Source organism: Gobius niger (assembly GCF_951799975.1).
Source record: "Gobius niger genome assembly, chromosome: 5".
Classification (NCBI taxonomy): domain Eukaryota; kingdom Metazoa; phylum Chordata; class Actinopteri; order Gobiiformes; family Gobiidae; genus Gobius; species Gobius niger.
Window position 1 is genome coordinate 33,903,211 of NC_136856.1, and position 26,012 is coordinate 33,929,222.

A 26,012-nucleotide genomic window follows, 5' to 3' on the forward strand; every position below is an offset into this window, starting at 1 on the left:
TGCAAAATGGGAAATCGGCCCACTTCTTGGTATTAACTCATTCAACGATGGGAACGTGTGCTCAGTCTTGTGGTGCTGTGGCTTAGTTGGTCAAAGCGCCTGTCTTGTAAACAGGAGATCCTGGGTTCAAATCCCAGCAGTGCCTTTTCAGTAGTTGTTCTGAAAAACTGTGCATGCTCAGAAATTGAGGACGGAGAGATGAAACATTAGACAGCAAACCTATGACGTTCCCATGTCAATGCACTTAACTCCAGACAAAAGAAGAAGCCCGAACTGAGCTTTTATATCCTTGCGTGATTAAGTGGGGAAGGCGATCCAATGTTCATTTAATGGGTGTACAAAAAGACAGCTGATGGGAACCTTTTAGGATGAACCAAGAAGAGGGGAATTAGCTCAAATGGTAGAGCGCTCGCTTAGCATGCGAGAGAAAGAGGGATCGATGCCCTCATTCTCCACAGTTTGTAGCTGTCTCGGTCTCACGATGTCTTTAGCAAGAAGCCCAAGGCAGCCAGGATTCCAAAAATCAATTTGACTCATGAAAGTTTTGATGTTCAAAGTATGTACAGTGATCAACACTGTGTCTCTGTGGCGCAATCGGCCAGCGCGTTCGGCTGTTAACCGAGAGGTTGGTGGTTCGAGCCCACCCAGGGACGGTAGGCCATTCCCCTCTTATTTTGGATGGCCACTGATTGTACTCCTCTTGATTCAAAGAATTGGCGTGACGGGATATTGGTACACAGATTGTGGTGTGTTGGCCTGGCTGAGCAAAGAGCATGTCTGCAGAGCAGACAATTTCATTTGTTGAATTCCCAAAGTGTCTTTTTTAGCAGTTGCATTTCATGCGCTTTATGCTCATGAACAGATAATTCCAATGCAGTCGGAACCGATCGGACTAAAAGTAATCCAGCAAAACTAACTGCAAAAACGCAACATCAAGACCATTGTCCACTGTAGTTGATAGAGTATTGCCAATTGAACCCTTGCTTCTTGGGGTTTAGCCATAAGACACTGCAAGGTGAACGTATGAGCTAATTTGGAAACTGCAAAATGGGAAATCGGCCCACTTCTTGGTATTAACTCACTCAACGATGGGAACGTGTGCTCAGTCTTGTGGCGCTGTGGCTTAGTTGGTCAAAGCGCCTGTCTAGTAAACAGGAGATCCTGGGTTCAAATCCCAGCAGTGCCTTTTCAGTAGTCGTTCTGAAAACTGCGCGCGCTCTTAACTTGAGGAAGCCAATAGGAAACGTCAGACAGCCAACAAATGACATTCTCATGTCGATGCTCTGCACTTACCTCCGGACAAAACACCTTTTATAACCTTGCGTGATGAAGTGGGCCAAGTGGGCCAGGGGACCCACTGATCATTTAATGGGTGCACAATATGACAGCTGACGGTAACCATTTTGGATGCACCAACCAGAGGGGAATTAGCTCAAATGGTAGAGCGCTCGCTTAGCATGCGAGAGGTAGAGGGATCGATGCCCTCATTCTCCACAGTTTGCAGCTCTCTGGGGCTCAAAATGACTTTAGTGGGAAGCCCAATTCAACCGGAATCTTAAAATGAACTTTACTCATGAAAGATGTGATGTCAAAAGTATGTAGAGTGCCAAGCACAATGTCTCTGTGGCGCAATCGGCCAGCGCGCTCGGCTGTTACCGAGAGGTTGGTGGTTCGAGCCCACCCAGGGACGGTAGGCCATTTCCCTCTTATTTTGGATGGCCACTGATTGTACTCCTCTTGATTCAAAGAATTGGCGTGACGCGCTATTGGAACACAGATTGTGGTGTTGTGGCCTGGCTGGCCAAAAAGCATGTCTGCACAGCGGACAAGTCAGGTACTGAATTCCGAAAAAGTCTTTTTTTAGCAGTTGCATTTCATGTGCTTTATGCTCATGAAAAGATCATTCCAGTGCAGTCGGAACCCATTGGACTAAAAGTAACCCAGGTAAACTAACTGTAAAAGCGCAACATCAAGACCATTTTCAACTGTCGTTGATAGAGCATTGCCAATTGAATCCATGCTTCGTGGGGTTTTGCCAAAAGACACTGCAAGGTGAACGTATGAGCTAATTTGGAAACTGCAAAATGGGAAATCGGCCCACTTCTTGGTATTAACTCATTCAACGATGGGAACGTGTGCTCAGTCTCGTGGCACTGTGGCTTAGTTGGTCAAAGCGCCTGTCTTGTAAACAGGAGATCCTGGGTTCAAATCCCAGCAGTGCCTTTTCAGTAGTTGTTCTGAAAAACTGTGCATGCTCAGAAATTGAGGACAGAGAGATGAAACATTAGACAGCAAACCTATGACGTTCCCATGTCAATGCACTTAACTCCAGACAAAAGAAGAAGCCCGAACTGAGCTTTTATAACCTTGCGTGATTAAGTGGGGAAGGCGATCCAATGTTCATTTAATGGGTGTACAAAAAGACAGCTGATGGGAACCTTTTAGGATGCACCAAGAAGAGGGGAATTAGCTCAAATGGTAGAGCGCTCGCTTAGCATGCGAGAGGTAGAGGGATCGATGCCCTCATTCTCCACAGTTTGTAGCTGTCTCGGTCTCACGATGTCTTTAGCAAGAAGCCCAAGGCAGCCAGGATTCCAAAAATCAATTTGACTCATGAAAGTTTTGATGTTCAAAGTATGTACAGTGATCAACACTGTGTCTCTGTGGCGCAATCGGCCAGCGCGTTCGGCTGTTAACCGAGAGGTTGGTGGTTCGAGCCCACCCAGGGACGGTAGGCCATTCCCCTCTTATTTTGGATGGCCACTGATTGTACTCCTCTTGATTCAAAGAATTGGCGTGACGGGATATTGGTACACAGATTGTGGTGTGTTGGCCTGGCTGAGCAAAGAGCATGTCTGCAGAGCAGACAATTTCATCTGTTGAATTCCCAAAGTGTCTTTTTTAGCAGTTGCATTTCATGCGCTTTATGCTCATGAACAGATAATTCCAATGCAGTCGGAACCCATTGGACTAAAAGTAACCCAGGTAAACTAACTGTAAAAGCGCAACATAAAGACCATTTTCAACTGTCGTTGAAACTGTCGTTGGTAGAGCATTGCCAATTGAATCCATGCTTCGTGGGGTTTTGCCAAAAGACACTGCAAGGTGAACGTATGAGCTAATTTGGAAACTGCAAAATGGGAAATCGGCCCACTTCTTGGTATTAACTCAATCAACGATGGGAACGTGTGCTCAGTCTCGTGGCGCTCTGGCTTAGTTGATCAAAGCGCCTGTCTTGTAAACAGGAGATCCTGGGTTCAAATCCCAGCAGTGCCTTTTCAGTAGTTGTTCTGAAAAACTGTGCATGCTCAGAAATTGAGGACGGAGAGATGAAACATTAGACAGCAAACCTATGACGTTCCCATGTCAATGCACTTAACTCCAGACAAAAGAAGAAGCCCGAACTGAGCTTTTATAACCTTGCGTGATTAAGTGGGGAAGGTGATCCAATGTTCATTTAATGGGTGCACAATATGACAGCTGATGGGAACCTTCTAGGATGCACCAAGAAGAGGGGAATTAGCTCAAATGGTAGAGCGCTCGCTTAGCATGCGAGAGGTAGAGGGATCGATGCCCTCATTCTCCACAGTTTGTAGCTGTCTCGGGCTCACGATGTCTTTAGCAAGAAGCCCAAGGCAGCCAGGATTCCAAAAATCAATTTGACTCATGAAAGTTTTGATGTTCAAAGTATGTACAGTGATCAACACTGTGTCTCTGTGGCGCAATCGGCCAGCGCGTTCGGCTGTTAACCGAGAGGTTGGTGGTTCGAGCCCACCCAGGGACGGTAGGCCATTTCCCTCTTAATTTGGATGGCCACTGATTGTACTCCTCTTGATTCAAAGAATTGGCGTGACGGGATATTGGTACACAGATTGTGGTGTGTTGGCCTGGCTGAGCAAAGAGCATGTCTGCAGAGCAGACAATTTCATTTGTTGAATTCCCAAAGTGTCTTTTTTAGCAGTTGCATTTCATGCGCTTTATGCTCATGAACAGATAATTCCAATGCAGTCGGAACCGATCGGACTAAAAGTAATCCAGGAAAACTAACTGCAAAAACGCAACATCAAGACCATTGTCCACTGTAGTTGATAGAGTATTGCCAATTGAACCCTTGCTTCTTGGGGTTTAGCCATAAGACACTGCAAGGTGAACGTATGAGCTAATTTGGAAACTGCAAAATGGGAAATCGGCCCACTTCTTGGTATTAACTCACTCAACGATGGGAACGTGTGCTCAGTCTTGTGGCGCTGTGGCTTAGTTGGTCAAAGCGCCTGTCTAGTAAACAGGAGATCCTGGGTTCAAATTCCAGCAGTGCCTTTTCAGTAGTCGTTCTGAAAACTGCGCGCGCTCTTAACTTGAGGAAGCCAATAGGAAACGTCAGACAGCAAACAAATGACATTCTCATGTCGATGCTCTGCACTTACCTCCGGACAAAACACCTTTTATAACCTTGCGTGATGAAGTGGGCCAAGTGGGCCAGGGGACCCACTCATCATTTAATGGGTGCACAATATGACAGCTGACGGTAACCATTTTGGATGCACCAACCAGAGGGGAATTAGCTCAAATGGTAGAGCGCTCGCTTAGCATGCGAGAGGTAGAGGGATCGATGCCCTCATTCTCCACAGTTTGCAGCTCTCTGGGGCTCACAATGACTTTAGTGGGAAGCCCAATTCAACCGGAATCTTAAAATGAACTTTACTTATGAAAGATGTGATGTCAAAAGTATGTACAGTGCCAAGCACAATGTCTCTGTGGCGCAATCGGCCAGCGCGCTCGGCTGTTAACCGAGAGGTTGGTGGTTCGAGCCCACCCAGGGACGGTAGGCCATTTCCCTCTTATTTTGGATGGCCACTGATTGTACTCCTCTTGATTCAAAGAATTGGCGTGACGCGCTATTGGAACACAGATTGTGGTGTTGTGGCCTGGCTGGCCAAAAAGCATGTCTGCACAGCGGACAAGTCAGGTACTGAATTCCGAAAAAGTCTTTTTTTAGCAGTTGCATTTCATGTGCTTTATGCTCATGAAAAGATCATTCCAGTGCATTGGACTAAAAGTAACCCAGGTAAACTAACTGTAAAAGCGCAACATCAAGACCATTTTCAACTGTCGTTGATAGAGCATTGCCAATTGAATCCATGCTTCGTGGGGTTTTGCCAAAAGACACTGCAAGGTGAACGTATGAGCTAATTTGGAAACTGCAAAATGGGAAATCGGCCCACTTCTTGGTATTAACTCATTCAACGATGGGAACGTGTGCTCAGTCTCGTGGCGCTGTGGCTTAGTTGGTCAAAGCGCCTGTCTTGTAAACAGGAGATCCTGGGTTCAAATCCCAGCAGTGCCTTTTCAGTAGTTGTTCTGAAAAACTGTGCATGCTCAGAAATTGAGGACGGAGAGATGAAACATTAGACAGCAAACCTATTACGTTCCCATGTCAATGCACTTAACTCCAGACAAAAGAAGAAGCCCGAACTGAGCTTTTATAACCTTGCGTGATTAAGTGGGGAAGGCGATCCAATGTTCATTTAATGGGTGTACAAAAAGACAGCTGATGGGAACCTTTTAGGATGCACCAAGAAGAGGGGAATTAGCTCAAATGGTAGAGCGCTCGCTTAGCATAAGCTGGGGCCCAATCTTCTCGCCCCCCCGCACACGCGAAGGCGGTGCCAATGACGCGTAAGGAGGAGAGTTTGCACGGAGTGATGAAAGGAGGACCCTCGAAGAACATTTTGGCATGTCGTGGTTTTGAGATTAAAAACTCTGTAAATATCAATGGCAGACCCGGGCTGCCGCGATCTTACAACCCTGGAGTTAAAGCAGACGCGTGCGTCTTCCTTCCGCCACATCCTACCTGTTATATAGTCCCGCAGGAGAGCAGATTCTTTCATCCATTCGTTGTTACGTTCGATATATTTAGTTCTTGGATACTATTACACTGTATATTAATATTATAAATAAATAATATAGCTTTTATGTAAATACATATTCTGCATAATGTGTTACAGGCATTGTGAAGTAACTGTACACACTGTTTACTGTGTATAATGCTCATTTTAAATGATTTATTTGTACAGTTTGGTCAAATAAAAGTATAAATATATTTTTTTGTAACAAAACTATTAAGGCTGTTTCTGTTTATTATTATTATTGTTATTATTATTAATGTACCAAATGTGTAACTGCATTTGAGACTGAACTTGATAGCAATCAGGAGTCATAAAAGTACTGGGGTCATTGAAGTTCATGTGATGTGCACCTGCACTGACCCCCCACTGTGACACTTGTGTTCAAAGAAAAGCTGCTGTGATTACAGTGCAGCTGACCTCAGTTAAGTAAACATTGCACATTCCTGTCCCAAGGCAATTAAGCAGCACAATGAATAGGAGGGTGAACAAAAATTTATTTACTCAAACTAAGTACAAGACATTGATAAACAACAATAAACCACTAGAACATTCTGTAATATAAATGTAACAAACAAGACATAACACAAAGATGAAAAAAAAATGAACATTAACTGTATTTACACATAGATATGTATTTACAAGTATTTACAAACGATCTTTAAACAAGTAGGAGTATTTACATTTTGACATTAATTAGTTGCAGCTGAGGTAAGTATCAAGATATATTTACATGTTAACATATTTACAGTATTTACAAGATTATTATTTTTATGGTGGTGGCTGTCCATGTTGTTTCTGCTGGCGTTGTTCGACCAGCCACTCCTCCAAAGATTTGCCACCAGAGACGCTGGGGCAAAAAGTAGCACTGCCAAAGCGGCTGTGGCCAAACTCCTTTGTTTTGGGCTGGCCACACTTGGAGCACTGGTTATATGCCGCTTCACGGACATATTTTCTTTTGTGTGCTCCACTGGCCTCCTCTTCTGCCCTGCGTCGCCTGTTTCTCTGTGTGAAGCGGGACACAGACACTGGGGCAGTGGAAGCAGGAGTAACTGGTGCGGCAGGAAACACTGGAGTTGGAGCCAGGAGAGGAGCAGCTGAAGGGCCACCTGCAGCTGCTGCTACCAGTGCGGGCACAGGGTTCAATAAAACAAACTGGGGCATTGGCGCAGGGACTGATGGAAGAGGAGGGGCTGCTGGGGTGATGGGCCGCACAATTGTTGCACTGGCAGGTCGTCTGCCCGGCCGCAGCTTAGGAGCCTGTCCCGCTCTGTTTGGAGGAAGGACAAACTCGTGCCGGGCCCCTGATGTGGACGGAGCCTCATCCAGCCTTTCCCGTGGAGCAGGAAGCTGTGAGCTGGCCACAGTGAAGCGGTCTTCTGCAGCAAGACCCTGGGTGAGGACAGTCACTTCCTGGGTGTTCTCCCTTCGATTAAACCTGCAATAAAAACAAAATATTTATTATAAATAACTGCAAGCTTTCTTTCAAATGACAGTGTAAAACTATTGTGCTTACCACTGAGTGAGAGTCCTTTGATTCAGCACAAACAGCTGAAGTGACGTGGCCTCCATCAGAGTGTGGCAGTTCAGCACCAGGTCTCGGATGTGGTGGTAGTCATTGAGCACCTTGGTCCAACGAGGAAGACGGACTCCATCCTTTTTAGTTGGGGACTTGTGCAGTGCACAAAGTTTGATGCACATGGCCTCAACTAAGCGACTGGTGCTGGGCCACTGAGCCGGCCCCCCAGGATGACCGATCAGACATCTCTTCACACTCTCCACACCCGGTGTCACTCCTGTGTTTTTTGGCGGCTTGAAGCGTCCATGGGTCAGCTTGGGCTGGTGTCTGGGCTGATAGTGGATCCTCTTCTTGTCCCCATCAGGAAGAGCAGTCCACAGGCGGATGACCTCTGTGACCTGCTGCTCGTCCAGGTAGAGTGCCTGACGGAGGGACACCAGGTACTCAGCCAGATCCTGCACCTTATCCCAGCCCGCGAGGCCATCGGGTCCAAGAACAGGAGCCTGCAGGGAAGTATTACAATAACAATGCACAGCATGTTAGATGTCAGAGTGTAAAAGCAAAAATGAACTAATAATGAGCAGCTTACTTACAGGAGCCTGGTCTGCAACACTGGACCCAGTTGATGTTGCAGGACCAGAGGCAATACTTGGCTGGACAGAAGGCTGCTGTGGCGGAGACTGCAGAGGAGGTTGTAGAGGAGACTGGGCTGGGCGCAACTGCGGAGACTGCTGAGGAAGGTGAACAGGGCGCTGCAGAGGAGGGTGTAGAGGAGGCTGAGCAGGGCACTGCTGAGGAGACTGCGGAGGAGGCACTGCAGAGGAGGGTGTAGAAGAGGCAGAGCAGGGCGCTGCTGAGGAGACTGCGGAGGAGGCAGAGCAGGGCGCTGCTGAGGAGGCTGAGCAGGGCGCTGCAGTCCTTGGCTGGATGTGGGTGGCTGCAGTGAGGATGGTCCTGGTGCGGAGGGACAGGGGTTGAAGACCTGCGGCCCTCTGCTGTGGACTGGGACAGTCTCAGTGGGGTCAAAGAGGACAGGCACTGTGAGGTCCTCTGGTTCCTCCTCAACGAAGCCTTCATCCTGAACCACCTCATCGTCCATCTGCTCCACCAGCCGATCCTCCTCCTCCGGGTTATCCATAACAGTCAGGGATTTCCCAGACTGACTGTATAGATACTCCATACCGAGCAGCTCCCCTGCGAAAGAACACATGCAAAGCACAATCACATTATAATAGCTGTAGAGGCTATTTGTCCATAACAAACTGAAAAAAAAAAAACAATCCAACTTTTCAAAGGGCCACTGAGGCTACAGTTTATCAGATCAAAAAGGCATTAATGTTTCAATTAGCCCCTACCAGTGACCAATAAACAATAACGTAAATAACCATCTAAATTTGAAGAAGAAAATAATAAGTGTAAATGCAAAAAAAAGCAAATTCACTTTAGTAAAAGCAAGGAAAGAAATTAGGCTATAAAGGCTAATATTAAGCCTTGTACAAAGTACAAATAACTCCCAACAATAGTTGAAGTATTTGAAATAAAGTATAAAAATGTACTCTCAAACACCTGTATAACGTATAATCTTTTGTTTGAGTTAACATGAATAATTCTCACCTGTGTAAGCCCCTGGAGGCTGATAGCGCTCATCCAGGGACACCTTCAGCACTTTTCGGCTGAGCCGGTCCAATGCCTCCCGCTCAGCACTGCTGTAGGTCCTCAGGTCAGTCTTTCCCCCCACCGCTTCATCCATACGGTCCTGGTTCCAGCGCATCAGGCCTTCCAGGAGATAGGCCTGGAAATGCGCGTCACTGGCACTGGTCCCTAGAGGTGAAATAAAGTCAAATATATGCATGCGATGTATTTAGAACAAATATCATTTAAAACTGAAATTTTCCTTTAAGTTATAACCTACCTGGGATGAAGCGGTTCAAATGGAGGTGAAAAGACTCCAAAGAGGTGGAGCCACGAGCGCACCGGTAGCAGCTGAGCTCCACACCACCCTTCTTCAGGGTGCCTGTTTTCTGGTACAGAGGGAAGCCCTCTGGGTCCTGAATACAGGCGATGTGCCTCTGCTGGTCTATCCAGACCTGTTGGATGCGCTCGTGGTCCAGCAGTGGTACGCCCAGAGTGTCCCTCCCCTTCTCACTGTCCATCTCTGTAATGAGCGCCTTTATCCTCCTGGTGGTCTCCTCCACTCCTCTGGTCCGCTTACGACAGTGCAGGGCCAACTCCTTCCTGGTGATCAGCTTGTCCAGGGCCTTCTCTGAGACTGGACCAGCTCCTCTGGCCTGTAGCTCCCCCTGCTTGGCCAGCCGAAGAGCAGCGACGTCAAGTGGATCCAGCTCAAAGATGCACCTGGAGAGCCGAGTCATGTAGGCGCCGTAGAGCGGATGAGCCTCCGTGATGACACCTGCCGCAAAGCGCCGCATGAAGTGCCAGATGTCCAGGCGCACTTGGAGCTCATCCCACTCTGCGAACATGGCTCTGACCTGCGACTGTCCGTGCGGGCTGCAGCAGTCTCTGTCCACATACATGATGGCAGGCGGTGCCACTCCCGCCTCCCTGTACCTCTTCATGAGCCCCGCCGCCATGGGCCACAATCCATGTCCCTCTGCCGCTGTGAGCACTGACACCAACACCTGGCCGTGCTCATTACCCACATTGGTGCACCAACCAGCAGTGTTGGCAGCAGCGCCAGCCAGCTTTTTGGTGACCTATGTAAAAAACAGTAGAAAAACAAATGTAAGATAATGTAAGATAATAAAAATGATTATTATTCAAACTTGACTTTTTATACCTTTTTAGTGGAGTCCATCTTGAGGACAGAGCCAAAGGCCGATGTAATTTTGGCCTTGACCTCAGGTAGCCGCGAGAGGACGTCCCTGGCGTACACAGACAGCAGCCACTTGGGTTTGGGGATGGGTGGGAGGGGCGGGGGCGCAGAGAACACTGGAGGCTCAATGATGGAGGAGTCTGTGAAGGGCTCACAGACAGTGAGGTACTCCAGTGTCCGCTGTGACCACGCTGCTGTGTGCTGCTCCTGTAGCTTCTTGTGAAGCTGCGTGACGCTGTTGCCCTGGGTCCTCTCCCTCATCATAATGACCACACGGTAGTCACACGAGTACCTACAGACAGTCAAATAATTCTGTTCAATGCCACATCTTGTTATTTCAATGTTACTGTCAGTAAAACAATGTATTCAATTGTATGCAGTACAACACATTACAGTTCATTGGTCTAATTATGAATGTGTTCTACCTGTAGGTCAGAATGGCGGGGAATTTCCTGCGGTGTCCCATGTCCAGCTGTCCCAGGATGTCTTCAGACCAGGCTGGATACTTCTTCTTGCACCATTTGCACTCCAGATACTCTGTGGCCATGTCATACCACCCGTCTATGTCCAGGACCTTGCGCACAGTGCGGTAAATACCTGCAGCTGTCAGCTTGTGGCTATTGCAGGCTGGCTGGACACAGACGAGTGGAATGGACCACATCTTCAGCGGCATCCAGAGGAACAAAGGGCGGCAGAAGAAGACATCAGGAGAGGCAGGGGGCTGGGTGAAGACGGTTGGGGGCTGGGGAGGGTACCACCAGAAATTGGGGTGTGGCGTCAGCTCTGGCTTCCCTGTTCTGGTGTTGGCCCTGAACAGAGTGTTCCTGATCCAGTCCTGCTGGAAAGATGGGAGCTGCTCGTTCCAGTGCACTGGAAGCTCTGCGGGCGGATGGGACACCTGGCCAGGGGTCCACAATGCTGGAGCAGGAGCAGCAGCAGGGTCTGGGGCAGGAGCACGAGCAGGAGCAGGGTCTGGGGCAGGAGCAGGAGCAGGAGCAGGAGCGGGGGCAGGAGCACGAGCACGAGCAGCCGCAGCAGCAGGGGCAGGGGCAGGGGCCAGGGCAGGAGCACAAGCTGGGACAGGAGCAGGGGCCAGGGCAGGGCCTCTCGAAGCCGCAGTGACTGGAGCGTAAAAAGACACAACATAATTATCTTATTGGATTAGACTTTCATTAGATGACTTTTTCAGCTCTGCTGGACAGCTACTGCGATTACATGGTTTCGTACAAAGCATGTATGATTAGTAGACAGGCGACATGATGATGAAACGATGGGAGGAAGCAGTGAAAATCATCCTGTTTTTCACCCAAGCACCATTAGGACAAATACAAGAAGAAAAAGGAGATGGGATCAGCCAAAGGTGAAGCAAAGCAGCCCAAGCACTGTAAGCGCTGCTAACTACAACAGCCACTTACTCTAAGGGGAGTGGGGAATGTGTGAGATGACAAGAATGAGCTTTAGTAAGTGGTTATGACAAAAAATTAAGTTAAAACCTTTTACATACACCTTTAAATTCTCTTTTTGCTTTGAAGATGTTCACTCAAACGAGTGAATGTAGATTGACACCTGAGAAGTGCCATTCCTCTGTGTTGCAAAATAAAAGAACATATGTCATATAAAAAATACTGTTGTCACAGAATTGTTTGTAAAATATTGTTTGAGATTTACATACCTTGAGCAAGTTGCCCCTCAGCTTGTGAGGCTACAGTTGCCATCTCCTCGTCATCTTCCTCCTCAAAAAAATCCCCAGCAGGAGAGTCTGTAAAATAACATAAAACACTGAGCACATGTCACAAACTCACCTGTATGCATCAACTGATACTCACCAGATGTAAAGAGCCGTCTCCGGGCTGCGGACTCAGACACAGGAGGGCAACGTGGTCCTACAGCTGTTAACAAAACACGTCTTGTTGTGAGACATACATACTGCATATACACTGTAATAATTTTAAAGCTTACAAATCACTTACAGGGTTTGGCTGGCGACAAAAGCTTTTGTGCCAGCTGTGAAGCAGACAAATGCTTCCCCCGCGCCAACAGGGCCTTCACATTGGCAGCCAGCAGTGGCCTGCTCTGAGTGGCAGCAGGTGGAGGAGGAACAGACACAGTGGCAGTGGGCACAGCAGCAGAGGGGGCAGATGCAGTGGGCACAGGAGTGGTGGGCAGGTGGGCTGGAGCCTGCCTCTTCAGCACGTATGCTTTGAAGAGGGCCATGTTGGTGTTAGGCCTGGCCTTTGCCTTCTTGAGGTAGTTGATGAGAGCCCGGGCTTCCTTGCTTGGGTCCTCATACACCTCCTTCATTGACCTACCCTTGAAGTCACCAAACTCCACCATCAGACAACCAGAGTCTCCCGTCCTCTGGGCCTCCTGCAGCATGGCCTGTTTTCTCTGGTGCACCTCCACAGCCTCCCCTATCTCCCTGATCTGTGAGGTGTATCTAAGGAACAGGTGTTTATTGGCCGACAGCGGGTTGTCCCTCTCCTCCTCCCCCATGATGCTGCTGACCAGATACACGGCATACCCCAGTGAGTTCTCCAGCAGCCACAGGAACCGCTGGCCCTGGTGTTTCCCAAACTGGATCTTGCAATGAGCCAGAACCAAGAACTCGTCTCCAGGATTCCCTCGATTCTGCCTCACAAAGGCAGTGGCCTCAGCCAGGACCTCCTCCTTACACCTGGCTCTCCCTGCCACCACGATCTCACTCCTATTGGCCTCCTCAGTTGGCCCCATGAGGAGTCGACCTTCCGAGGTTTTGCGGAAAACTGGATATGCGTGCATAATCTGAAAGGACACAGGCATAAACAGAACGTTACATAGCTGTCATATTAGAGCTGAAAGCATTTTACTACACTGTACTGCACTACTACATTATTGTTATTTTATACCACTGTGAATCCCTTTTAATGGCCTTGTTTACAAATTGTGCTCTACAAATAAACCTGTCTTGACTAGCCCTGCCTGTACATGACAGTAAAACATTTAATAATTGAAACACTGGATTTATAAAACCTGTCATCATTGAAATAACTTACAAATGGGTTTTATTCATTTACAAATGTCACCCACTGCTGCCCTGGAGTCACTAAGTAATTGTAGTAGTATTAATTCATATTAAAATACCGTACAGACTTATCATATTTAGCTACGTTGTACCACCATCAGCATCTTGACAGCATCCAGCCCGCCCAAAATACACCCGCATTTTTTTAGGCGGGATGTAACTGTATTATTCTGTAACATCATTTAATGACACTATTAACAATCATTAAACAAATGCCATGCATGAATCGTTTTGTTGTGTCTAGCAATTGTAGCAGAGATTACAGGAACGCACACAATATAACGTGAAGGCTAAATGTGCTAGATTACATTACGAAAATAATGCATATTAATATTATTACTACAGCATACATGTAGCTACGTTAGGCGCTTCAGGCGCGCTAAAAACACACATCCAACAGGTAAAACATGGATGTACACCTCAGATAATGTCAGTATTATGTACTGTCTTTGTGATGAACACAATATTTGTAATAAAAAAGCTCGTTAGGAAGCATTGAAGTGACGCCACGCATCGTTAATATAGATGTTTTTCTCCGCAAAAACTATGTCATGCTGCTAACAACCATTAATGTGCTGCTAACAACAAGATACCCTTCGTGTCTAACACACTTAGCTGTTAAAAAAGTAAATATGTTTAAACTTACCGATCGCTAAAGGTGTCCAGACAGATGAATGACATCTCCGCACTTTCCTCCGTGACTTTATGAAGGAGCCGGGAGGTGCAGCGTGATTGGTCGAAAGTAAGCCCACCAGCTCGCGACGTGATTGGCCCGAGGGGAGCATGAGGCCGTGCGCTGATTGGTTGCCTGTGGGCTTACTTGGGCTTACTTTGCTCTAATATCAGAATGCAGCAGGCGCAAGCGAGAGGTAGAGGGATCAATGCCCTCATTCTCCACAGTTTGTCGCTGTCTCGGTCTCACGATGTCTTTAGCAAGAAGCCCAAGGCAGCCAGGATTCCAAAAATCAATTTGACTCATGAAAGTTTTGATGTTCAAAGTATGTACAGTGATCAACACTGTGTCTCTGTGGCGCAATCGGCCAGCGCGTTCGGCTGTTAACCGAGAGGTTGGTGGTTCGAGCCCATCCAGGGACGGTAGGCCATTCCCCTCTTATTTTGGATGGCCACTGATTGTACTCCTCTTGATTCAAAGAATTGGCGTGACGGGATATTGGTACACAGATTGTGGTGTGTTGGCCTGGCTGAGCAAAGAGCATGTCTGCAGAGCAGACAATTTCATTTGTTGAATTCCCAAAGTGTCTTTTTTAGCAGTTGCATTTCATGCGCTTTATGCTCATGAACAGATAATTCCAATGCAGTCGGAACCGATCGGACTAAAAGTAATCCAGCAAAACTAACTGCAAAAACGCAACATCAAGACCATTGTCCACTGTAGTTGATAGAGTATTGCCAATTGAACCCTTGCTTCTTGGGGTTTTGCCATAAGACACTGCAAGGTGAACGTATGAGCTAATTTGGAAACTGCAAAATGGGAAATCGGCCCACTTCTTGGTATTAACTCACTCAACGATGGGAACGTGTGCTCAGTCTTGTGGCGCTGTGGCTTAGTTGGTCAAAGCGCCTGTCTAGTAAACAGGAGATCCTGGGTTCAAATCCCAGCAGTGCCTTTTCAGTAGTCGTTCTGAAAACTGCGCGCGCTCTTAACTTGAGGAAGCCAATAGGAAACGTCAGACAGCAAACAAATGACATTCTCATGTCGATGCTCTGCACTTACCTCCGGACAAAAGACCTTTTATAACCTTGCGTGATGAAGTGGGCCAAGTGGGCCAGGGGACCCACTGATCATTTAATGGGTGCACAATATGACAGCTGACGGTAACCATTTTGGATGCACCAACCAGAGGGGAATTAGCTCAAATGGTAGAGCGCTCGCTTAGCATGCGAGAAGTAGAGGGATAGATGCCCTCATTCTCCACAGTTTGCAGCTCTCTGGGGCTCACAATGACTTTAGTGGGAAGCCCAATTCAACCGGAATCTTAAAATGAACTTTACTCATGAAAGATGTGATGTCAAAACTATGTACAGTGCCAAGCACAATGTCTCTGTGGCGCAATCGGCCAGCGCGTTCGGCTGTTAACCGAGAGGTTGGTGGTTCGAGCCCACCCAGGGACGGTAGGCCATTTCCCTCTTATTTTGGATGGCCACTGATTGTACTCCTCTTGATTCAAAGAATTGGCGTGACGGGATATTGGTACACAGATTGTGGTGTGTTGGCCTGGCTGAGCAAAGAGCATGTCTGCAGAGCAGACAATTTCATTTGTTGAATTCCCAAAGTGTCTTTTTTAGCAGTTGCATTTCATGCGCTTTATGCTCATGAACAGATAATTCCAATGCAGTCGGAACCGATCGGACTAAAAGTAATCCAGGAAAACTAACTGCAAAAACGCAACATCAAGACCATTGTCCACTGTAGTTGATAGAGTATTGCCAATTGAACCCTTGCTTCTTGGGGTTTAGCCATAAGACACTGCAAGGTGAACGTATGAGCTAATTTGGAAACTGCAAAATGGGAAATCGGTCCACTTCTTGGTATTAACTCATTCAACGATGGGAACGTGTGCTCAGTCTCGTGGCGCTCTGGCTTAGTTGGTCAAAGCGCCTGTCTTGTAAACAGGAGATCCTGGGTTCAAATCCCAGCAGTGCCTTTTCAGTAGTTGTTCTGAAAAACTGTGCATGCTCAGAAATTGAGGACGGAGAGATGAAACATTAGACAGCAAACCTATGACGTTCCCATGTCAATGCACTTAACTCCAGACAAAAGAAGAAGCCCGAACTGAGCTTTTATAACCTTGCGTGATTAAGTGGGGAAGGCGATCCAATGTTCATTTAATGGGTGTACAAAAAGACAGCTGATGGGAACCTTTTAGGATGCACCAAGAAGAGGGGAATTAGCTCAAATGGTAGAGCGCTCGCTTAGCATGCGAGAGGTAGAGGGATCAATGCCCTCATTCTCCACAGTTTGTAGCTGTCTCGGTCTCACGATGTCTTTAGCAAGAAGCCCAAGGCAGCCAGGATTCCAAAAATCAATTTGACTCATGAAAGTTTTGATGTTCAAAGTATGTACAGTGATCAACACTGTGTCTCTGTGGCGCAATCGGCCAGCGCGTTCGGCTGTTAACCGAGAGGTTGGTGGTTCGAGCCCATCCAGGGACGGTAGGCCATTCCCCTCTTATTTTGGATGGCCACTGATTGTACTCCTCTTGATTCAAAGAATTGGCGTGACGGGATATTGGTACACAGATTGTGGTGTGTTGGCCTGGCTGAGCAAAGAGCATGTCTGCAGAGCAGACAATTTCATTTGTTGAATTCCCAAAGTCTCTTTTTTAGCAGTTGCATTTCATGCGCTTTATGCTCATGAACAGATAATTCCAATGCAGTCGGAACCGATCGGACTAAAAGTAATCCAGGAAAACTAACTGCAAAAACGCAACATCAAGACCATTGTCCACTGTAGTTGATAGAGTATTGCCAATTGAACCCTTGCTTCTTGGGGTTTAGCCATAAGACACTGCAAGGTGAACGTATGAGCTAATTTGGAAACTGCAAAATGGGAAATCGGTCCACTTCTTGGTATTAACTCATTCAACGATGGGAACGTGTGCTCAGTCTCGTGGCGCTCTGGCTTAGTTGGTCAAAGCGCCTGTCTTGTAAACAGGAGATCCTGGGTTCAAATCCCAGCAGTGCCTTTTCAGTAGTTGTTCTGAAAAACTGTGCATGCTCAGAAATTGAGGACGGAGAGATGAAACATTAGACAGCAAACCTATGACGTTCCCATGTCAATGCACTTAACTCCAGACAAAAGAAGAAGCCCGAACTGAGCTTTTATAACCTTGCGTGATTAAGTGGGGAAGGCGATCCAATGTTCATTTAATGGGTGTACAAAAAGACAGCTGATGGGAACCTTTTAGGATGCACCAAGAAGAGGGGAATTAGCTCAAATGGTAGAGCGCTCGCTTAGCATGCGAGAGGTAGAGGGATCGATGCCCTCATTCTCCACAGTTTGTAGCTGTCTCGGTCTCACGATGTCTTTAGCAAGAAGCCCAAGGCAGCCAGGATTCCAAAAATCAATTTGACTCATGAAAGTTTTGATGTTCAAAGTATGTACAGTGATCAACACTGTGTCTCTGTGGCGCAATCGGCCAGCGCGTTCGGCTGTTAACCGAGAGGTTGGTGGTTCGAGCCCACCCAGGGACGGTAGGCCATTTACCTCTTATTTTGGATGGCCACTGATTGTACTCCTCTTGATTCAAAGAATTGGCGTGACGCGATATTGGAACACAGATTGTGGTGTTGTGGCCTGGCTGGCCAAAAAGCATGTCTGCACAGCGGACAAGTCAGGTACTGAATTCCGAAAAAGTCTTTTTTAAGCAGTTGCATTTCATGTGCTTTATGCTCATGAAAAGATCATTCCAGTGCAGTCGGAACCCATTGGACTAAAAGTAACCCAGGTAAACTAACTGTAAAAGCGCAACATAAAGACCATTTTCAACTGTCGTTGAAACTGTCGTTGGTAGAGCATTGCCAATTGAATCCATGCTTCGTGGGGTTTTGCCAAAAGACACTGCAAGGTGAACGTATGAGCTAATTTGGAAACTGCAAAATGGGAAATCGGCCCACTTCTTGGTATTAACTCATTCAACGATGGGAACGTGTGCTCAGTCTCGTGGCGCTGTGGCTTAGTTGGTCAAAGCGCCTGTCTTGTAAACAGGAGATCCTGGGTTCAAATCCCAGCAGTGCCTTTTCAGTAGTTGTTCTGAAAAACTGTGCATGCTCAGAAATTGAGGACGGAGAGATGAAACATTAGACAGCAAACCTATGACGTTCCCATGTCAATGCACTTAACTCCAGACAAAAGAAGAAGCCCGAACTGAGCTTTTATAACCTTGCGTGATTAAGTGGGGAAGGCGATCCAATGTTCATTTAATGGGTGTACAAAAAGACAGCTGATGGGAACCTTTTAGGATGCACCAAGAAGAGGGGAATTAGCTCAAATGGTAGAGCGCTCGCTTAGCATGCGAGAGGTAGAGGGATCAATGCCCTCATTCTCCACAGTTTGTAGCTGTCTCGGTCTCACGATGTCTTTAGCAAGAAGCCCAAGGCAGCCAGGATTCCAAAAATCAATTTGACTCATGAAAGTTTTGATGTTCAAAGTATGTACAGTGATCAACACTGTGTCTCTGTGGCGCAATCGGCCAGCGCGTTCGGCTGTTAACCGAGAGGTTGGTGGTTTGAGCCCATCCAGGGACGGTAGGCCATTCCCCTCTTATTTTGGATGGCCACTGATTGTACTCCTCTTGATTCAAAGAATTGGCGTGACGGGATATTGGTACACAGATTGTGGTGTGTTGGCCTGGCTGAGCAAAGAGCATGTCTGCAGAGCAGACAATTTCATTTGTTGAATTCCCAAAGTGTCTTTTTTAGCAGTTGCATTTCATGCGCTTTATGCTCATGAACAGATAATTCCAATGCAGTCGGAACCGATCGGACTAAAAGTAATCCAGCAAAACTAACTGCAAAAACGCAACATCAAGACCATTGTCCACTGTAGTTGATAGAGTATTGCCAATTGAACCCTTGCTTCTTGGGGTTTAGCCATAAGACACTGCAAGGTGAACGTATGAGCTAATTTGGAAACTGCAAAATGGGAAATCGGCCCACTTCTTGGTATTAACTCACTCAACGATGGGAACGTGTGCTCAGTCTTGTGGCGCTGTGGCTTAGTTGGTCAAAGCGCCTGTCTAGTAAACAGGAGATCCTGGGTTCAAATCCCAGCAGTGCCTTTTCAGTAGTCGTTCTGAAAACTGCGCGCGCTCTTAACTTGAGGAAGCCAATAGGAAACGTCAGACAGCAAACAAATGACATTCTCATGTCGATGCTCTGCACTTACCTCCGGACAAAACACCTTTTATAACCTTGCGTGATGAAGTGGGCCAAGTGGGCCAGGGGACCCACTCATCATTTAATGGGTGCACAATATGACAGCTGACGGTAACCATTTTGGATGCACCAACCAGAGGGGAATTAGCTCAAATGGTAGAGCGCTCGCTTAGCATGCGAGAGGTAGAGGGATCGATGCCCTCATTCTCCACAGTTTGCAGCTCTCTGGGGCTCACAATGACTTTAGTGGGAAGCCCAATTCAACCGGAATCTTAAAATGAACTTTACTTATGAAAGATGTGATGTCAAAAGTATGTACAGTGCCAAGCACAATGTCTCTGTGGCGCAATCGGCCAGCGCGCTCGGCTGTTAACCGAGAGGTTGGTGGTTCGAGCCCACCCAGGGACGGTAGGCCATTTCCCTCTTATTTTGGATGGCCACTGATTGTACTCCTCTTGATTCAAAGAATTGGCGTGACGCGCTATTGGAACACAGATTGTGGTGTTGTGGCCTGGCTGGCCAAAAAGCATGTCTGCACAGCGGACAAGTCAGGTACTGAATTCCGAAAAAGTCTTTTTTTAGCAGTTGCATTTCATGTGCTTTATGCTCATGAAAAGATCATTCCAGTGCAGTCGGAATCCATTGGACTAAAAGTAACCCAGGTAAACTAACTGTAAAAGTGCAACATAAAGACCATTTTCAACTGTCGTTGATAGAGCATTGCCAATTGAATCCATGCTTCGTGGGGTTTTGCCAAAAGACACTGCAAGGTGAACGTATGAGCTAATTTGGAAACTGCAAAATGGGAAATCGGCCCACTTCTTGGTATTAACTCATTCAACGATGGGAACGTGTGCTCAGTCTCGTGGTGCTGTGGCTTAGTTGGTCAAAGCGCCTGTCTTGTAAACAGGAGATCCTGGGTTCAAATCCCAGCAGTGCCTTTTCAGTAGTTGTTCTGAAAAACTGTGCATGCTCAGAAATTGAGGACGGAGAGATGAAACATTAGACAGCAAACCTATGACGTTCCCATGTCAATGCACTTAACTCCAGACAAAAGAAGAAGCCCGAACTGAGCTTTTATAACCTTGCGTGATTAAGTGGGGAAGGCGATCCAATGTTCATTTAATGGGTGTACAAAAAGACAGCTGATGGGAACCTTTTAGGATGCACCAAGAAGAGGGGAATTAGCTCAAATGGTAGAGCGCTCGCTTAGCATGCGAGAGGTAGAGGGATCGATGCCCTCATTCTCCACAGTTTGTAGCTGTCTCGGTCTCACGATGTCTTTAGCAAGAAGCCCAAGGCAGCCAGGATTCCAAAAATCAATTTGACTCATGAAAGTTTTGATGTTCAAAGTATGTACAGTGATCAACACTGTGTCTCTGTGGCGCAATCGGCCAGCGCGTTCGGCTGTTAACAGAGAGGTTGGTGGTTCGAGCCCACCCAGGGACGGTAGGCCATTCCCCTCTTATTTTGGATGGCCACTGATTGTACTCCTCTTGATTCAAAGAATTGGCGTGACGGGATATTGGTACACAGATTGTGGTGTGTTGGCCTGGCTGAGCAAAGAGCATGTCTGCAGAGCAGACAATTTCATCTGTTGAATTCCCAAAGTGTCTTTTTTAGCAGTTGCATTTCATGCGCTTTATGCTCATGAACAGATAATTCCAATGCAGTCGGAACCGATCGGACTAAAAGTAATCCAGCAAAACTAACTGCAAAAACGCAACATCAAGACCATTGTCCACTGTAGTTGATAGAGTATTGCCAATTGAACCCTTGCTTCTTGGGGTTTTGCCATAAGACACTGCAAGGTGAACGTATGAGCTAATTTGGAAACTGCAAAATGGGAAATCGGCCCACTTCTTGGTATTAACTCACTCAACGATGGGAATGTGTGCTCAGTCTTGTGGCGCTGTGGCTTAGTTGGTCAAAGCGCCTGTCTAGTAAACAGGAGATCCTGGGTTCAAATCCCAGCAGTGCCTTTTCAGTAGTCGTTCTGAAAACTGCGCGCGCTCTTAACTTGAGGAAGCCAATAGGAAACGTCAGACAGCAAACAAATGACATTCTCATGTCGATGCTCTGCACTTACCTCCGGACAAAAGACCTTTTATAACCTTGCGTGATGAAGTGGGCCAAGTGGGCCAGGGGACCCACTGATCATTTAATGGGTGCACAATATGACAGCTGACGGTAACCATTTAGGATGCACCAACCAGAGGGGAATTAGCTCAAATGGTAGAGCGCTCGCTTAGCATGCGAGAGGTAGAGGGATCGATGCCCTCATTCTCCACAGTTTGCAGCTCTCTGGGGCTCACAGTGACTTTAGTGGGAAGCCCAATTCAACCGGAATCTTAAAATGAACTTTACTCATGAAAGATGTGATGTCAAAAGTATGTACAGTGCCGAGCACAATGTCTCTGTGGCGCAATCGGCCAGCGCGCTCGGCTGTTAACCGAGAGGTTGGTGGTTCGAGCCCACCCAGGGACGGTAGGCCATTTACCTCTTATTTTGGATGGCCACTGATTGTACTCCTCTTGATTCAAAGAATTGGCGTGACGCGATATTGGAACACAGATTGTGGTGTTGTGGCCTGGCTGGCCAAAAAGCATGTCTGCACAGCGGACAAGTCAGGTACTGAATTCCGAAAAAGTCTTTTTTTAGCAGTTGCATTTCATGTGCTTTATGCTCATGAAAAGATCATTCCAGTGCAGTCGGAACCCATTGGACTAAAAGTAACCCAGGTAAACTAACTGTAAAAGCGCAACATAAAGACCATTTTCAACTGTCGTTGAAACTGTCGTTGGTAGAGCATTGCCAATTGAATCCATGCTTCGTGGGGTTTTGCCAAAAGACACTGCAAGGTGAACGTATGAGCTAATTTGGAAACTGCAAAATGGGAAATCGGCCCACTTCTTGGTATTAACTCATTCAACGATGGGAACGTGTGCTCAGTCTCGTGGCGCTCTGGCTTAGTTGGTCAAAGCGCCTGTCTTGTAAACAGGAGATCCTGGGTTCAAATCCCAGCAGTGCCTTTTCAGTAGTTGTTCTGAAAAACTGTGCATGCTCAGAAATTGAGGACGGAGAGATGAAACATTAGACAGCAAACCTATGACGTTCCCATGTCAATGCACTTAACTCCAGACAAAAGAAGAAGCCCGAACTGAGCTTTTATAACCTTGCGTGATTAAGTGGGGAAGGTGATCCAATGTTCATTTAATGGGTGCACAATATGACAGCTGATGGGAACCGTTTAGGATGCACCAAGAAGAGGGGAATTAGCTCAAATGGTAGAGCGCTCGCTTAGCATGCGAGAGGTAGAGGGATCGATGCCCTCATTCTCCACAGTTTGTAGCTGTCTTGGTCTCACGATGTCTTTAGCAAGAAGCCCAAGGCAGCCAGGATTCCAAAAATCAATTTGACTCATGAAAGTTTTGATGTTCAAAGTATGTACAGTGATCAACACTGTGTCTCTGTGGCGCAATCGGCCAGCGCGTTCGGCTGTTAACCGAGAGGTTGGTGGTTCGAGCCCACCCAGGGACGGTAGGCCATTTCCCTCTTATTTTGGATGGCCACTGATTGTACTCCTCTTGATTCAAAGAATTGGCGTGACGGGATATTGGTACACAGATTGTGGTGTGTTGGCCTGGCTGAGCAAAGAGCATGTCTGCAGAGCAGACAATTTCATTTGTTGAATTCCCAAAGTGTCTTTTTTAGCAGTTGCATTTCATGCGCTTTATGCTCATGAACAGATAATTCCAATGCAGTCGGAACCGATCGGACTAAAAGTAATCCAGGAAAACTAACTGCAAAAACGCAACATCAAGACCATTGTCCACTGTAGTTGATAGAGTATTGCCAATTGAACCCTTGCTTCTTGGGGTTTAGCCATAAGACACTGCAAGGTGAACATATGAGCTAATTTGGAAACTGCAAAATGGGAAATCGGCCCACTTCTTGGTATTAACTCACTCAACGATGGGAACGTGTGCTCAGTCTTGTGGCGCTGTGGCTTAGTTGGTCAAAGCGCCTGTCTAGTAAACAGGAGATCCTGGGTTCAAATCCCAGCAGTGCCTTTTCAGTAGTCGTTCTGAAAACTGCGCGCGCTCTTAACTTGAGGAAGCCAATAGGAAACGTCAGACAGCCAACAAATGACATTCTCATGTCGATGCTCTGCACTTACCTCCGGACAAAACACCTTTTATAACCTTGCGTGATGAAGTGGGCCAAGTGGGCCAGGGGACCCACTCATCATTTAATGGGTGCACAATATGACAGCTGACGGTAACCATTTTGGATGCACCAACCAGAGGGGAATTAGCTCAAATGGTAGAGCGCTCGCTTAGCATGCGAGAGGTAGAGGGATCGATGCCCTCATTCTCCACAGTTTGCAGCTCTCTGGGGCTCACAATGACTTTAGTGGGAAGCCCAATTCAACCGGAATCTTAAAATGAACTTTACTCATGAAAGATGTGATGTCAAAAGTATGTACAGTGCCAAGCACAATGTCTCTGTGGCGCAATCGGCCAGTGCGCTCGGCTGTTAACCGAGAGGTTGGTGGTTCGAGCCCACCCAGGGACGGTAGGCCATTTCCCTCTTATTTTGGATGGCCACTGATTGTACTCCTCTTGATTCAAAGAATTGGCGTGACGCGCTATTGGAACACAGATTGTGGTGTTGTGGCCTGGCTGGCCAAAAAGCATGTCTGCACAGCGGACAAGTCAGGTACTGAATTCCGAAAAAGTCTTTTTTTAGCAGTTGCATTTCATGTGCTTTATGCTCATGAAACGATCATTCCAGTGCATTGGACTAAAAGTAACCCAGGTAAACTAACTGTAAAAGCGCAACATCAAGACCATTTTCAACTGTCGTTGATAGAGCATTGCCAATTGAATCCATGCTTCGTGGGGTTTTGCCAAAAGACACTGCAAGGTGAACGTATGAGCTAATTTGGAAACTGCAAAATGGGAAATCGGCCCACTTCTTGGTATTAACTCATTCAACGATGGGAACGTGTGCTCAGTCTCGTGGCGCTGTGGCTTAGTTGGTCAAAGCGCCTGTCTTGTAAACAGGAGATCCTGGGTTCAAATCCCAGCAGTGCCTTTTCAGTAGTTGTTCTGAAAAACTGTGCATGCTCAGAAATTGAGGACGGAGAGATGAAACATTAGACAGCAAACCTATGACGTTCCCATGTCAATGCACTTAACTCCAGACAAAAGAAGAAGCCCGAACTGAGCTTTTATAACCTTGCGTGATTAAGTGGGGAAGGCGATCCAATGTTCATTTAATGGGTGTACAAAAAGACAGCTGATGGGAACCTTTTAGGATGCACCAAGAAGAGGGGAATTAGCTCAAATGGTAGAGCGCTCGCTTAGCATGCGAGAGGTAGAGGGATCAATGCCCTCATTCTCCACAGTTTGTAGCTGTCTCGGTCTCACGATGTCTTTAGCAAGAAGCCCAAGGCAGCCAGGATTCCAAAAATCAATTTGACTCATGAAAGTTTTGATGTTCAAAGTATGTACAGTGATCAACACTGTGTCTCTGTGGCGCAATCGGCCAGCGCGTTCGGCTGTTAACCGAGAGGTTGGTGGTTCGAGCCCATCCAGGGACGGTAGGCCATTCCCCTCTTATTTTGGATGGCCACTGATTGTACTCCTCTTGATTCAAAGAATTGGCGTGACGGGATATTGGTACACAGATTGTGGTGTGTTGGCCTGGCTGAGCAAAGAGCATGTCTGCAGAGCAGACAATTTCATTTGTTGAATTCCCAAAGTGTCTTTTTTAGCAGTTGCATTTCATGCGCTTTATGCTCATGAACAGATAATTCCAATGCAGTCGGAACCGATCGGACTAAAAGTAATCCAGCAAAACTAACTGCAAAAACGCAACATCAAGACCATTGTCCACTGTAGTTGATAGAGTATTGCCAATTGAACCCTTGCTTCTTGGGGTTTAGCCATAAGACACTGCAAGGTGAACGTATGAGCTAATTTGGAAACTGCAAAATGGGAAATCGGCCCACTTCTTGGTATTAACTCACTCAACGATGGGAACGTGTGCTCAGTCTTGTGGCGCTGTGGCTTAGTTGGTCAAAGCGCCTGTCTAGTAAACAGGAGATCCTGGGTTCAAATCCCAGCAGTGCCTTTTCAGTAGTCGTTCTGAAAACTGCGCGCGCTCTTAACTTGAGGAAGCCAATAGGAAACGTCAGACAGCAAACAAATGACATTCTCATGTCGATGCTCTGCACTTACCTCCGGACAAAACACCTTTTATAACCTTGCGTGATGAAGTGGGCCAAGTGGGCCAGGGGACCCACTCATCATTTAATGGGTGCACAATATGACAGCTGACGGTAACCATTTTGGATGCACCAACCAGAGGGGAATTAGCTCAAATGGTAGAGCGCTCGCTTAGCATGCGAGAGGTAGAGGGATCGATGCCCTCATTCTCCACAGTTTGCAGCTCTCTGGGGCTCACAATGACTTTAGTGGGAAGCCCAATTCAACCGGAATCTTAAAATGAACTTTACTCATGAAAGATGTGATGTCAAAAGTATGTACAGTGCCAAGCACAATGTCTCTGTGGCGCAATCGGCCAGTGCGCTCGGCTGTTAACCGAGAGGTTGGTGGTTCGAGCCCACCCAGGGACGGTAGGCCATTTCCCTCTTATTTTGGATGGCCACTGATTGTACTCCTCTTGATTCAAAGAATTGGCGTGACGCGCTATTGGAACACAGATTGTGGTGTTGTGGCCTGGCTGGCCAAAAAGCATGTCTGCACAGCGGACAAGTCAGGTACTGAA

At 47.0% G+C, this 26,012-nt stretch overlaps 2 protein-coding genes across 2 annotated transcripts in view; both read right to left on the bottom strand.

Annotated features, from left to right (window-relative positions):
* Positions 1-7,608: 7,608 nt before the first annotated feature.
* On the bottom strand, positions 7,609-10,802 carry LOC306963491 (uncharacterized protein; the record flags this gene model as incomplete). The annotated part of the gene is made up of 7 exons (XM_079557062.1): positions 7,609-7,634; positions 7,688-7,925; positions 8,072-8,616; positions 9,037-9,243; positions 9,335-10,136; positions 10,220-10,547; positions 10,681-10,802. 7 exons carry the CDS (start codon positions 10,800-10,802, stop codon positions 7,609-7,611), a joined length of 2,268 nt encoding a protein of 755 aa, XP_079413188.1.
* Positions 10,803-12,217: 1,415 nt separating this feature from the next.
* Positions 12,218-26,012, bottom strand: part of LOC306963492 (uncharacterized protein) — a gene marked incomplete at both ends in the record, with an annotated part of 47,142 nt that continues 33,347 nt past the window's right edge. Inside the window, 2 exons of the mRNA XM_079557063.1 lie at positions 12,218-13,036; positions 14,006-14,152. Of these exons, the coding sequence (XP_079413189.1) occupies positions 12,218-13,036; positions 14,006-14,152 (966 nt within the window). The remainder of the gene's footprint in view (positions 13,037-14,005; positions 14,153-26,012) is intronic.